The 15,132-nt window shown below is 33.4% G+C and overlaps 1 protein-coding gene across 1 annotated transcript in view; it reads left to right on the top strand.

Annotated features, from left to right (window-relative positions):
• The window catches only part of LOC110461100 (interphotoreceptor matrix proteoglycan 2-like), a 15,221-nt gene extending 549 nt beyond the window's left edge, over positions 1 to 14,672 (top strand). Inside the window, exons 2-12 of the mRNA XM_021514386.1 lie at positions 3,961 to 4,017; positions 4,485 to 4,745; positions 6,460 to 6,575; positions 9,051 to 9,109; positions 9,500 to 9,660; positions 9,974 to 10,157; positions 12,715 to 12,900; positions 13,111 to 13,206; positions 13,837 to 13,938; positions 14,043 to 14,141; positions 14,459 to 14,672. Coding sequence (XP_021370061.1) covers positions 3,961 to 4,017; positions 4,485 to 4,745; positions 6,460 to 6,575; positions 9,051 to 9,109; positions 9,500 to 9,660; positions 9,974 to 10,157; positions 12,715 to 12,900; positions 13,111 to 13,206; positions 13,837 to 13,938; positions 14,043 to 14,141; positions 14,459 to 14,471 — 1,334 coding nt within the window. The 3' untranslated portion in view covers positions 14,472 to 14,672. The remainder of the gene's footprint in view (positions 1 to 3,960; positions 4,018 to 4,484; positions 4,746 to 6,459; positions 6,576 to 9,050; positions 9,110 to 9,499; positions 9,661 to 9,973; positions 10,158 to 12,714; positions 12,901 to 13,110; positions 13,207 to 13,836; positions 13,939 to 14,042; positions 14,142 to 14,458) is intronic.
• Positions 14,673 to 15,132: the final 460 nt, after the last annotated feature.

The following is a 15,132-nucleotide window of genomic DNA, read 5'->3' on the forward strand; positions in this document are numbered from 1 at the left end:
GGGGGGGGCTGGTTCCAAAATGACCTCTCCTTTGATTTCAATTTTCTTTTGGTGAGGTTTAGACTTAAACTTTATCACAACAAAAATACCAAACAAAATTAAATTTTGATGCATCCAAAACTAGGGATCATATGCTACAGTATATGTGTAAAAATATCTTGCTATGGTGATTTATCATATGTTTACAGTCGAATCAACAGCGGGAAGCCATCTGCAATGATATTTTCCAGACAAATAATGTGTTCATCTTACAATAAAAGTAGCTTATAACTTTTGTATACCAAACATATTTTGATGATGGAAGGACTAGGTCATGAACTACGAATGACAAAAAATATCAATCAAAAATATGTGGTGGAAGATATTCAAAGGAGGGATCAAATGACAATATGGTTTATAAATCAGAAAGCATGGCTATATGTAAAGTCTAATCATTATGACTGAACACTGGTGGAAAAGAAGAAAATATTTGTTCCAGTTTAGCCTCTTTTTTTTACATTTCGTGTACCTTTACATTAACGAGATTTGGCGAGGATACGATGGCGACCTTCACCAATACATTTACTCTTCATTATGATATTTTTTTTCATTACAAAATATTTGATTAGATCAAATGATTCAATGGGAATTGGGCAATAGGCTATGCCTATACAAGCCCTCTCCCATAGGTTACATACATTACAAACAATAACATAATTATAATTTAGACATTAACATATAAGCACTGGCTTGGAACATTAAATAGTAATTAGTAGTCTCTATCTCTCTTTGAACTAAGCAAAATTAAAATTAAAAAAACATAAAATTAACTGAAGTAAAACAAATATAGTTGTTTTTATTTTGTAATTTTTTCTTTACATAGTAACCAGTAGTAACACCAATTAGTCCTTCAACACCACTCCTACTCCCGATAACAATTATAACTGAGCAGCACTAAAATGTCCATACACACCACCACTGTGTGCTTACCCAGTCATTGATAATCCAGAGCAGGAGCCGTGTTGGCGGAATATTCATATAGACATGTATACGTACACATTGGAACTACAATTAACAGTTATTTCAAAGTCTGTTAGTAGCCTCAATATATTTCTGAACACAGACACAAATAGTAGAAGTAAGATAATGACTTAGTAGGTTACTTCCCCTAGTTAGTATATTGATATTATTTACTAAATGTTCAATCAGGTTTAAGTCGATATTTAAATGTAGGTTTAGTTGAATGTTAAGCTGCGAATGAGACAGATAATCTAATAGGTTTTGTCTTTGGGTTATATACCTAGGGCAGTATAGAAAGAAATGATCCACATCTTCGTCCTGGTTGCGACATATACAGGATAGGCTATTACAATTTTGTAGTAATGTGGTCTCTAACAAGATCAGAATTTAATTGACTTGCATGACGTTAAAAGATATAGTCCCATCATATTTAAAAGCATTTGTACACGAATCATCAGCATTAGGAAGAATGGCATGATGGACGAGTTGTTTTTTAAGTTTACTTACGGACCTAAAATTATAATAATTACAATCGGATCTACTCCACCGAGACATCATACTAGGAAAGAAACTGTTAAAATATATACTAGTTCTGCAAATGTGTGTTTGAAATATACGTTGATGTCGAATATCATGGGTCACTAAGTCATTGTTTATAATATAAGGTTCAATGTTTTCAAATAGATAATTAGGGGTATGACGGTTTGTTATTTTAAAAAAAAGCATATATTGCTGGTCATTTATGCGTTTCTTAAGTGTATCCCATCCTAGTTCATTATAAATGACAGCATGACTAGTACCCCTACGTAATCCAGTAACTATTCAAGCAGCACCAAGCTGGTTAGATTCAAGAAGATCGGGTTTTGTCTGATCGCAATTATTCCACACAACACTTGCATACTGAAGGTTTGGACGAATATAAGATTTGTATATTATTTCTAAAGATTTCCTTTCGAGCTATACTTAAGTGATCTGAACAGATTTATTATTTTATATGGGTTTTTTTCATAAATAAAATTGATGTGGTCTGACCATGAACCATGACAATTAAGAAAAACTGCAAATAAGTTTGGTATACAAGAATAATAAAAAATGAAAAATCCTATATTTTACATTACGGACTCGTGACCGAAGGGTTGCGTTTTCGAGTCACGGCACGGCACTGTGTTGTATCTTTGAGCAAGATACTTTACTCCGATTGTTTCAGTCTACTCAGCTGTAAAAGGGTACGTGGATGGGCAGTGCTAGAATTGCAGAATGATAGCTGTTAGCGCCGAAATGGCAGCTCCGATTGTATGCTCCCCAGGGAGTTGAGAAAGATATTGGCTGGTTGCAAAGGCCCTATAACCACCGATAATAATCAGTGAACCGTTTAGAGACGACCTACGAACACGGTTGTGATAAAGCGGTATTGAGAACCTCGAATTATTATTATTATTACTTCTGAAACAATGAGGGGACAGGCTTTTAACATAGCTCGAAATAGTCCCTTTTAAAGAGTTAATCTATTGATTTTTAACATTGAAGTGTGCTAACGCAGAATGAAACACTTGTAAAGCTACAAAAACCATATGAAAGACGGTTTCGTAATACAAAAGTTATGAAGGATGTAGATACGGCGATTCCACCTTTTCCATCGGTCTACCAGAAAGTAATTTGTGAGTCACGCGGGGAACCCCGTAATAGAAAATAACATGGCGGACGGTGGCTTTTCATATAGATAGCACGATAACATTGCATATTTAAATTACAAAAGATGATGACACGTCAAGTCCTTTATACCAGGTTTTACCTTAAGGATATACTTTGATCAGTAAGGATTTGGGTAAACAGGTATGACTCAGTGCTGAATGAGAAGTATGACTGTAATGAAAATTAAAAGATCATGTGAGTAAAACAGTTTTAAACATAATTGACACATCATTTACTATCTTACTGTCTTAGTGTGTGTGTAATGTCAACCAAGCCACAAACTATACATTGACATTGTCATAAACGCCCTTTACAGGGAACATAAAGAATAAGATGAGTCAATGGTGCTATCGAAATACAAGTAACTAATTAAGGTAATAGGATTGTGTCGCCATTTCTCAGTAGAATTTCTTCACATTTTGTAATTATATTGCTTTGAAGTAAAGAACATTTTCTGCCACAAAAATAATATAGGTTGTCAGAATGATGAGGATTTTAAATGGAAATTTATGTAAAAAGGAGTGAATTTTGAAAAACAATAATGAAACACACAATGTTTTGCAAAAAATGTCAATTAAAATTATAGAGATAGATTAGTATTGCATTAATGTATATCAATTTCATCAATGCTGAAATTGTGTATGATTACTTATCTATAAACGATTAAAAATTGACATTTTATAATAAAACCATATACACATAGTAATTGCATGGAAGAGTTATCGTTCTTGAAAAACTTCACAGTAGTGAAATAGGTAGCCGGTTTCCTGAAGTACAGAACAATGGACACATGTGACTCATTGATTAAAAAACAACTGAACTAATGCCTGGATTGCTTTGAATAATTTTAATATTGAAAGAACACACTGTTCTGTCAATAATAAACATACAATATTCATCAGTTTAATATTAAACATTAGAATATGCGGAAATTGTGATACTGTCTCCCTACATTGGATTTTCAACTAGGGATGTACTTCCTATTTCAGTTAAGCAATACACTCCTATGACCTTAATGCATGTTTGGATAGTTATAGTGTAGAACTGCATAACTGTTCATGTTTGGAAACCTATGTTTCGAAGCAGGCGTTGCAGATTGCTTCTTAAGGGTTCAACACATAACAAAGAAGAAACAAGATATCCAGAAGCTGAATAGCATTTAAAAAGCAGTTATATAAATTTGGAAGATCCGCTATTCTGAATTTTTTATTTTGCAAAATTTTTAAATATCAATGAAATTTGAAACATTACTTTTGTTTCCATTTACAGGTCTATTCCTTACGCTGATTTGTACATCAGTCAGAAAAGTCACTGGATCGTTCATAGGTAACACAATTAATTAGTTTGTAGATATATTATGTTACTTTTTAAATGTAATATCATTGTAGCACAATGTGCTGATTATTTTTTCTTTCCTACATATGTTTTAGGTAATTGACTGTTTTAGGAATTACCTATCATTTCAAGAGTGTACACACATTATGACATTTATGAAGCTTTTGCATTTAGACGTCTACAAACATTATATTACAAAATTACTGTGAAACCTGTCCAATATGATACTTGAGTTTTCCAACATGCTGTTAAATCCAAAAGCTATAATCACAGTTATTTCAAAAATCTATTAAACAAAGTTTGGTATAATGGTATAATCAAACCAACTTACTCGTACCCTTATGTTCTGACGACAGGGTTTATGTGATATAACTTGTGTTTTGTTTTTGTTTTCAAGACATCCATGTACATCACTCGTATGAAGTAACACTTAATACACAGTTCTTTTGTTTAAATAGAACTACCAGCGAGGACTCAAAATTTAGCACCAGACGGGAACAATAATAATATGAGTATTAACACGAACACTAGCTCGTACAACAAAGGACATCCTGTCTTTGCTCCACCTCAAGAACAACAGCCTATATATGCTCGTCCACCGAAAAAGTACATCGTCTTTGCTCCAATACAAGGAGGAAATGCAAGGCTTTTTTACATGCCAAGGAACACTACATTAAATCCCTTGTCAAACAACTATCAGTGGCATCAACCGATGTTTGGTAAGATGAACTTTTATCAATGCTATTTACAAACTTGTCGCTAAAACACTAGACGGTAAACATACAATCAACATTCAGTTACATTCTCTTTGTTGATTAAGTATATATAATTACTGGTAGCAGGTATTTACATATCAATAGTTACTGCAGGAGGTTTAACTTGAGTTATATATAGGTGGTAAACCAAGGTAGGCCACATCCATTTCTGACTGATTAGAACTTAAGACATGTGATAGTTGTATTAAAAGACAGATGATATATGTAGTAAATGACAGGTGGTAGTTGTAGTAAAAGACAGGTGATAGTTGTAGTAAACGACAGGCGATAGTTGTAGTAAAAGACAGGTAATAGTTGTATAAAGGAACATGAGATACGTATAGTACAAAACATGTGACTGTTGTGTAAAAGACATGTAATAGTTTTAGTGAATGACATATTTGATAAATGTAGTAAAGGACAGGAGATAGTTGTATTAAAACGCAGGTGATAGTTGTAGCAAAAAACAGATGATAGTTTTATTTAAAGACAGGTTATAGTTGTATTAAAAGATAGGTGATAATTTTAGTAAAAGACAGGTGATAGATGTATTATTAGACAGATGATATTTGTTGTAAAAATCATGTTAATGTTGTAGTAAAAGATAGATTATAGTTGTAGTAAAAGACAGGTGATAGTTGTAGTAAAGGGCAGGTGATAGTTGTAGTAAAAGGCAGGTGATTGTTGTAGTAAAATACAGGTGATAGTTTTATCTAAAGACAGGTGATAGTTGTAGTAAAAGACAAGTGATCGTTGCAGTAAAATACAGATGATAGTTTCATTTAAAGACAGGTGATGATTTTAGTAAAAGACAGGTGATAACTGTAGTAAAAGACAGGTGATAGTTGTTGTAAAAAAACATGTTATTGCTGTAGTAAAAGACAGATGATAGTTGTCATAAAATGCAGGTGATAGTTGAAATAAAAGACAGGTGATAGTTGTATTAAAAGGAATGTTATAGTTGTATTAAACGACAGGTGATAGTTGTAGTAAAATACGATAATAGTTGTAGTAAAAGGCAGGTAAGATTTGTAGGCGGTTTAACTGACAAACATATTTATTTGTAATTAATCTTTATAGGATGTGTAAGCTCGCTTGTAGCCGCATGATCCTTGATATAGTTTTATGTGTGATGATTTATATAGATGAGTGTAATGTGGAATTGATATTGTATTACTCTGCAAACTTTACTTTGGTCAGTGTGTAAATTCGTTAAGCCTTCAAATTGTGGTCTTAGTTAAATCGATTCATCTTGTAGAAAGTTATACAAGATGAACAATCTTTTTTTCCAACACGTATTTCGATTTTACAAGTTTTAAATGAAAGCTTCTACAGAATAATCAGAGAGCACTGGAAAAGTTGGCATATACAATATTTGTGTGTGTGTTGATAAGACAGGATAATGACAAGACAACATACATAAGAGTTTCTCAGATCAAACAGTAATAAAGGGTCTACGCTTTGTATACTACGTGATTTCTGTATATGGTGTTTAATGCTAAGTTTGCCATAAACTGCTTAAGTCACAAAATATATTGCTAGGAAGATATTTGCATTGTGGCGGAGTTTTATTTTCTTTATACTCGTGAGAAAAAACATGAAAATTATAAACTCACGAATCTCTGTTCTTATTCGCAAATGAAATTATAACAGCACTGGTACAAATTTCTCATTTCAGAACACGCAATTTGGTCTTTTACTTTAACTGTTTATGTGAAAGGCAGTTACCCGTCCATGTTGAATAATCCGAGTTCACCGACGTATCAGACGTATGCTACTGCCTTCAAACAAAGAGTAAGTTGACCGTATTGAAAAGTCTGTTCTTGAATTATGACGAAGGAAACACTTACTTCAAAAGTATATGTCGTTATAGAAAGCCCAATTAAAATAAATATTTAATGTACCGTATTGCTTTTTGTCCATTAATGTCAACGCTGTTGTTCTAAAAACAAAAATAATGTGAAAAGGCAAAGCCTTAAAAGAGCGTAGCTTTTGTTGATTTCTGATATTTACTGATTCAGAATACAACTTTCAGAATGAGATAAGATAAACTTTATTTAAAGTCGACGAATAACTATAAAAAACAAGCTCTAATGAGATTAAGACCGACATAACAATCGGGAGACCGGGGCAATTAAGTTCGGCCCCCACCTTTTTTTTAAAGTCCGTTGTACGATTATCGTTTGAAGCTGTCAGTATATTACACGTTTGACTGTAAAAAAGTAGCGATTCCGTTTCAAAATGTTTGCATAACTAGAAGCGATATCATGATTTTCTTTCTACCCTCTCAAAAGTAATTTTCTCCTGTTAAGTCATTTTACATTAGAGTTTTCCTCGCCATTTTTTCGTCGTTAAATGCCTAGTCAACTAAACTGCTAAGATCCTTAAAGTTGTAAATGTTAGCTCAAAAACTAAAAATATCAGGGATGGCCGAACTTGCCCCGGTCTCCCGTACGTAGAATTTTTATATCATTTATGATTGGTAAAAATGTATTCAAAATATAATTTTTGCATCAATGACGCCATTTTCTTGCAGTCAAAGCTAAAGTAGATATTTGTTCTTGTGCGTAACGTATATGATGGGTTGGGTGGCGCAGTAGATAATGCGTTCGTCTCCACCGGATTCTATCCCGATCACCTGCCCGACCACGCGGGTTTTCTCTGGATACTCCAGCTTCCTCCCATATTAAGAATTAAACCATCTGCGTGCTACCGTCAGGGCACCAAAATAATTATTGAGATAAGCTGGGGGAAAACTGTTTGGTAATTGCTATAGAAAAAAGTGCATATTACATATTTGACGATTAGTCTAAGTAAATGTATAGAGATGTTAGTTAAAAAAATGAAATTAAAAAAAAGAAAACATTGTAATACTTTGATGTAACTGAAATTGTCTTATATCTTTATATATGTAGTCTCAATTACTGTTCCATCCTGAAATACCGGATTGAATTTCAAATTGTGTAACTGTCACCGAGGTTTGACAGGTAACGATGCAAAATAAAATTACAGTTTCTGTCTGTAACTAGTAATAAATCGGCACGCGTTGTGAAAAAGTAATACATTGCTGAAAACGGGCGTTTCACTTGGGTTGGTTGTCTGGGAAATTAGTGAAAAAAATATCTTATATAGAAAATATCCGCATTTTTACTTTTTGTGCCTTTGGAAAAAACTGAAATAAAAAAAGTTTTGAAGCACCGACAAAGAGATAAATGCAACGGACATCAGTTCAAGAATTTTCCGGTTATGTTTCATCCTTCCGGAAATAACCGATGAAGGCCGATGGATTGTGACGTGCTTGTGACGTCATAGTGTGATAATCTCTAAACGAAGTTTCATGCCTGTTAGTACCTCATTATATGTGATAGACCTTTTTCACTTACAATGTATACTATTTTTTTTTTATCTAAATAAACAAGTAATAAAACATGAAGATTGTTTTCACTATATGAAGATTTTCATGTATGGGTTGAAACACAATTGTCTTTGCTTCAAGGATACACTTCCTGTTTCCCCACAGGACGTCTACTTCCGGACGAAAAGGCAACGTATAGAAAGGGGAAGCAACTCTGTTTACGCACGCATGTGTCACCATTAAAGAGCTTCGATTGGGCGCCTTCGGCGCCCGAGAGATATGCTCTTATTAAAATCCATTTCCTTATTGTTCTGAAACATATAAGGAAATACAGGTTTAGTGAAAAGATGCCTATGAACCCTTAAATTTTCACAACTCTGGATACAACTAATAATACATACTTAAACTATTATTTCACGTAATTCGTGCAAAAGTAAATTCCAGTTACAATGCTTTGGCCAACCTCGGACCCTGATAGCAGATTCAACCAACTTGTAATGTAATATACTCGTTGGAAATATGCGGGAGGAAACACGTATTTGAAACAATTAATACGTCAGTGGGTAAATCCAAACAAAGTTACCATTGCAATGCACCTAATTTCAATATCGTCCTGTTAGAACGCATTAGTGGTACTGACGCAAACACTATCGTGGATTAATCCTTAACTTCGTCGGATTTTCTTAAAATTTGTAGCTGTCAATTTGAATTTTCAATTTCTTCAATGTTCAATATCCAGCCAAACATATATCTGATGTTTTGAGAAAGCAAAAAATCTTTTATATACAAATACCGTGAATATTAAAGCATGAAAAATACACTATTTTCTTTCATTATCTTTCACACAAATATATAACGAATTCTTGTCCATTCTTTCCGCTTTTGATGATTTTTTTTATTTATTTTTTATTCAGCTAGTCCTAATATACGGGGATTATGAGGGCTTCAAAGGCCTTACGATAAATGGATTCTTGTAAGTATGAGAACATATTTTATAGTTTTTTACTTCATATTTATTTAGCTGAAACCAATGCATTAATATATTGAGCTTATTTTTAAATTGATATAGTTTTCGCGAATAACAATAGGTATACATATAAGTTGATGAGGCCCGTTGGCCTGTTACACACTAGTCGTGTTAAGATGTATCATCATTCCGGTCAAAAATCAAAGAATTGAGAATGTATTACTATGATTCTGTTTTATGCCCTTGAGGTACATTTGATATTTTCTTTCAATTGAGTAAATCCTGCACCGTTTTTCATTGTTTTGCTGCAATTTAATACATTTTTTACTGTACATTTTGAAAATTACTGTTCTAAATATAATCAACATTATGTAGTCATGTTTGTATTTATTTCAGTAAGGGTTCAATTGCTTGTAAATTTACCTTAAAAGGCAACACTGACTTCCAAAAGCAGGTTTTCGACAAAACGAAATCCGATTATAGAGATGTAAATATCACAGTTGACAGGAAAATATATGCAGTTGAAAGCAACAAGACTGCTTCAGCAATAGCTACAGGTGAGTCTGAACACAATGCTATCAATTTACTTCAAACGTCCCCAACCTAAAAAAATATAAACGTTTCTCTACGTTTAAGAAAGAATTCGCACACTTAATAATTCTGTGTGATTAAATCGTTCCTTTTTATAATAAATCAATCAATCTCCATGATGGTAGAGTTGGTTTACAATAAGCAGTTATATTTCCATCCGATTTTGCCCTTGCGAAATTTAACTGCTTCAAATAGTTACATGTCATTCTACAAATGTATCACAAGGGCCAAAAATGTATTATAATGTTTAATACATTTCATAAGTATGTTATTTTTCAGAAATGTTGGCGTCTACACGAGAGGACCGAATCTGTAGTGCATTACAAAACGTTTGTCCTTATGATACGCTTTGTTCATGGAGTAATTCATCAGGGTTTGTTTGCATTCATAAATGTGCTACAAAAAACCCTTGCTCACACGACGGGGAATGCTACGTGAACACAGAAGGAACGGTGAAATGCAGGTAGTTCTTCTAATATTCCGTAAAAGTGGAAATTTTCACGTGTGGAAATGTTCGCGTTGTGATCCTTTAAAATGATCGCGGTGTGGCAATTTTCGCGTTATGACCCTTTACATTTGAATGCGGTGTGGCAATATTTGCGCTGTGACCCTTTGAATTTGATTTATAAAGATGTTTTAAATTAACAAAAAAGATAATTACGTGATTCTTTTTTTTTCAAATTTCGTCATGATATCGCTCTTAAGATAAAAGAAAGAAAGGTTACACTTCATCAGTTCATGTATTTTTGAATCGACTTTCTTTTCTGGTTTTGTCTTTTGTTTAGACCAAGGTGTAATTAGTTCCAAACTAGTTTATCGTCCACACGGTGTCCCAATTTTAACTTTATCAAGAAGTTATGGAATCTGACGTAGACAAGGCTTAAACTAGTAGCAAATTAGTATATTTGATACACAGAAACATGAAACATATAAACCATAGTTTTTAAAATACTACCAAATTAAAATTAAGTTTTGTATTTCTTTAGCTTTGAGAAATGCATTCTTTTCGCACGATTAACTCATTTAGTTTTCGTTAAAACACTGTCACAGGCATTAATTAAAGATGTTTGTGCTGTTTTCTGGAGATTCTTACCTAGAGCTGACAAACATGTCTATCAGAAAAGAATCTGATATGTCCCCGGTTGTTTTTTTAATTTTTGTTTTGCTTTTATTATATTTTCAATCTGTGAATAGGATTTCTGATTTCATGGTAATATTTTTGAGGCAGTCAAACTATTTGCCATTGTATTTTGCTCTCCCATATACACTGTCATTCTGGGTTATCTTGAGATAAATTTTGCTATTGAGTTTGACTATGGTACATTTAAAATGTAAACATCGTTGAAGGGAGACGTTTGTATAGAGATGTTGTCCTAAAACTAATAAGTTGATACAGTGTTTACATAGTTATAACACTACAAGAGTAAAACCCACAATTACAATTATCAGTTGTGGATAAATCCCAAAGTGGTTCGATCTGAACTTTGTGTCCTTTCTAAATTTGAATACTAACTAACGCTACTACTTTCTTTACTAAGTAAGAAAACAATGAACATGCACGTCCATTTGTTGTAGAACCTTTATACATTAACTTGCATTGAGCACCCGGCAACCTCCAGGTCGGGATATTTTATTTTTCTAATTCCTGTGTGCATAGAAACAAATCGTTCAAGTTACTCTGAAACATTGCGTCTTGTCAATTTAGTTCGTGACGTTATTAAATATTAATTTTGGTGAGCGGAAGAATATCAACCTCCACAACATGGTCGGCACTGACATGGACAAATCAATTATCAAACAAACTTGATGTACATCTTCTGCATACTGCTTTAGTTATAAAGTGTGTTCTCAGCATATCGTACTGTTCTGCTTGCTCTCAAGGAGTATCTTGTTGGTTAATTGTCTGCTACTATGTTCATATATTTAGGAAAATGTGAGGTGACAGAATTTTTACCGAGCAGTCCGCTATTTCATAGATTGTTTTTTTCTGGCACTCTGAATGATTTAATATTAATAATTACCTCCCCTCTTCTGTATGATACAGTGCAGTTTTTGGCATACTGTATATATACCTTTTTAAAATTATGCAGCCATATGTGTGTAATAGGTTCATCTTTCAAAAATTAGGGTGTATATACAAATATAAACTTTAATTATTCTACAACAATTATGATACAAGTTAGTTTAACCTTCATTAATCACTCTTGTTGGCCCGGATGCTAGCAAGTCAGAGATGTGGGGGTCATAATGTGGAAGAAAAGAAAACCAACGGTGTCGGGCAGCTCATCCATACCTTTTCACGTGAGATCGGGGGATTGAGCCCTGGTGGCCTTGGTGAAAGGCGAGTGCGTTATGCAATGTACCACCTTGTGTTAGACTCAGGCGGTTGATTTCTTAGTACCCGAAGTTTGCTGTAGTCCTTGACCCGTAAACAATGTTAGTACAGTATGATAATATTATTTCTTGGAAAACTTGTTTATTCTTTTATTGAGACTTGATCGTAGTTTCTGTGTGTTGTGTTTTGTAAAAACGTATGTGTATATTTGTCCTGGTTTCAATATTATTGAATACTATGTCTTTATAAAAATCGTTTATTTGTAATATTTGTATCATTTATGGACAGGAGTCAATCTTTATATATATGAATGGTGGATATGAATGTTCTACACGTGGGTGTAGAATATAAGTCCATAGCCTTGGTAATATTCGGTTCTGTCCTAAGTCTACACTCTTGATAAATGTTCATATGCTCTGTATCTACATGCCACAAAACATCGTACAATGTGCAGGATGTCCGAAAATAAAACAAGCATTTATATCTCCTTTTTCTATAAGTTATTTCATAAAACCAGATAGTTTCAATAATGCCAGTAAAAGTTTATCAGTTCTAAATTACAAAGAAACATGTAAAAAAAATCTTCCTTACTCATAATATGCAAAAAATATCTTAACAATCGTAAAAAATGACCAATGCTATATGATTTGTATACATTTGTACTTGTATACAAATTTTTACACAGATGCAAGGAAGATTCGACCCTTGTTTACAAAGGTGACACATGTGAGGAGGAAGTCTTTAAGTTCTTTAGTAAGAACAATACTTACATCTTCAATACATGTGAATTTGCTGTCATAATCGGTCTCATCGTACTTATCATCTGCCTCATTGCTAGGAACAGACGCAGACAAACAGGAAAACCAAATAGGTATGTGCAGTATCTAAGCCCATTATTTATTAAGATATCTAAGATATTCTTTCACCTTAATAGATGTACTGTATGTAATGAAAACTATACAGATGTATATTTTTAAAAAGGATTTGAATATGAGAATACAACCGTTTATGAACTACATTAGGCAATTAACTTCAAGTGCTATTGTAAAATAACTATAATGAGTATATCACATTGTCACAGTCCGACGCTTCCCGGCACTGCAGAGGTCCATAGAAATACCTCCAGGATGGAGAATGAGGACATGGATATTATATTGGAAACTCCGCCAGGTCAAAGGTCAGTCTCATTCGTGTAGTCCGGTGCTCTGTCACTTTCCTTGCTCGTTTCAAGTTGCATAGGTACAATAGGTTTAAATCTTCCCCAACCATGCTATCAAATTTTGATTACTGTTTATGTGAAATTTTACCACGGTTCCGATGTAACGATACTTTTAATTGGTTGATAATCAAGGATTATTGGACGATAGATCATATACGTATGTGTATTATTTTCCAACAAAACAACACTTTCCTCAAATAAACTCCCCGGAAATTGTACCGAGAAACAAGCGGGAAACGGGACTATATCATTTGTCGAATGGCAGAATGAGGTCGGAAGCGGACTTCGTCAATTTCGTTTCCAATATTTTCTCATCTTCGTTCTATACTCTACTGTAATACACGCATATACGTTGATTTTTTTTTTAACAAAGACTGGGGGTGGGNGCTTAAAAGAACTATTTTACAAGTAGTTTTAGCAATGTTAAAGTTGAATAAGTTTGTCTCATTTCTTTAACTACAAAAAACAAAATGAACATAATTTAACAGCATCAAGAAGACGAAATAAGGGTGAAAGTATCATTCAAGTTATTATTATTTCTAAGCTTCATCGCTATTACCATTCTATATCAATACATTTTTCTCATAGACCAATACCAGAGCAAGAACGTCGAATGTATCCGGCACCACAACTCTACCCGAGATTGGCAGATTATCATAAGACAGCAGTCGAAGCAGTGCAGAACAACAGGTACTGCTCCAAAATATTTTACATATGAATATATCCGGAAACAAATTGGCCCTGTATTAATTTTATTTATCACTGCACTGCAATGTTTGTATACCTTTCTATAGGCCAATACCAAGGCAAGGACGTTTGATGTATCCAGGACGACAAGCACCCATGAACTGGACAGGTAACAATATGGCAGCCGAGGAATTTGTACAAAACAGGTGAATTTCAAACTTGTGTTACATGAAAGGCGTACGTGATAATAGAATAATATACTTTACATCGTGACTTTTAACGTTTTCAGAAAACAGTTAAGTTTTCAGAGTTTCTAGTTTTGCCTCTGGTAAAGTACGAAGGCCGTCCCATCAGTTCCTTTTGGTAACTCTGCTTTCATTATGTGTGCTTTCCTTTTTTAAGTAATGCGACGATCCGTTTTTTTAATGACTAGTTCTTTCGTTGTATTCGTGCCGCATCAATTTCCATTGTTAAATTCCACGGTTATTATTACATTTACATTTCCGTTTTTTATATATTCTAGATACAGATACTGAAGATTAGCTGAAAACTGGAATAAGACACCATAAACTACCAGCAATTTCAGAGAACCGGAATCCTTCAGTCATATGAACAGACATGTTGTCTCATTACATGATGAAATGATCCGACATGAATGTCTCTTCCAATGGCGCAAACCTTGCAAAAAAAAATCTTTTATAATGTGTAGGGCCTCCTTTTTCAGTGTTTTATTTGATTTTGTTTGTTATGGAATCGTCCCTGAACTTACCTTTACATGGTTTGTTCAATTTGATGATGGTGTATAACGCTTTATATTTTAAAAATGCATATATATAATCGAAAAACACAACAGTGTACCGAATTGTACTTTGAGACTTTCTTTTCTTTCCAAAATAGATGCACGATTCGACAATCAACAATTAACATATTTACTGCATAATCTAAGAAAAGTTACTTTTTCCTTATTAAATTGCTTTTCAAACTATTTTGCATGTCATACACTGTACCAAATGTTCCCGGATTTTAGTAATATTTTTTACAATTTCAATTAATGATTCTTGTTATTTTTTAAAAACGTTTGTTTATGTCAGTGCTTCATGAATCTATGAACTGGATAAGTCTGTAAATATTTGTGTTAATTGTATGTTAATATCACGTTTAAGAGTTTATGTCCATTTATGTGCGTTTTTTGTTGTT

The sequence above is a fragment of the Mizuhopecten yessoensis genome, unplaced genomic scaffold, assembly GCF_002113885.1.
Source record: "Mizuhopecten yessoensis strain PY_sf001 unplaced genomic scaffold, ASM211388v2 scaffold10565, whole genome shotgun sequence".
Classification (NCBI taxonomy): domain Eukaryota; kingdom Metazoa; phylum Mollusca; class Bivalvia; order Pectinida; family Pectinidae; genus Mizuhopecten; species Mizuhopecten yessoensis.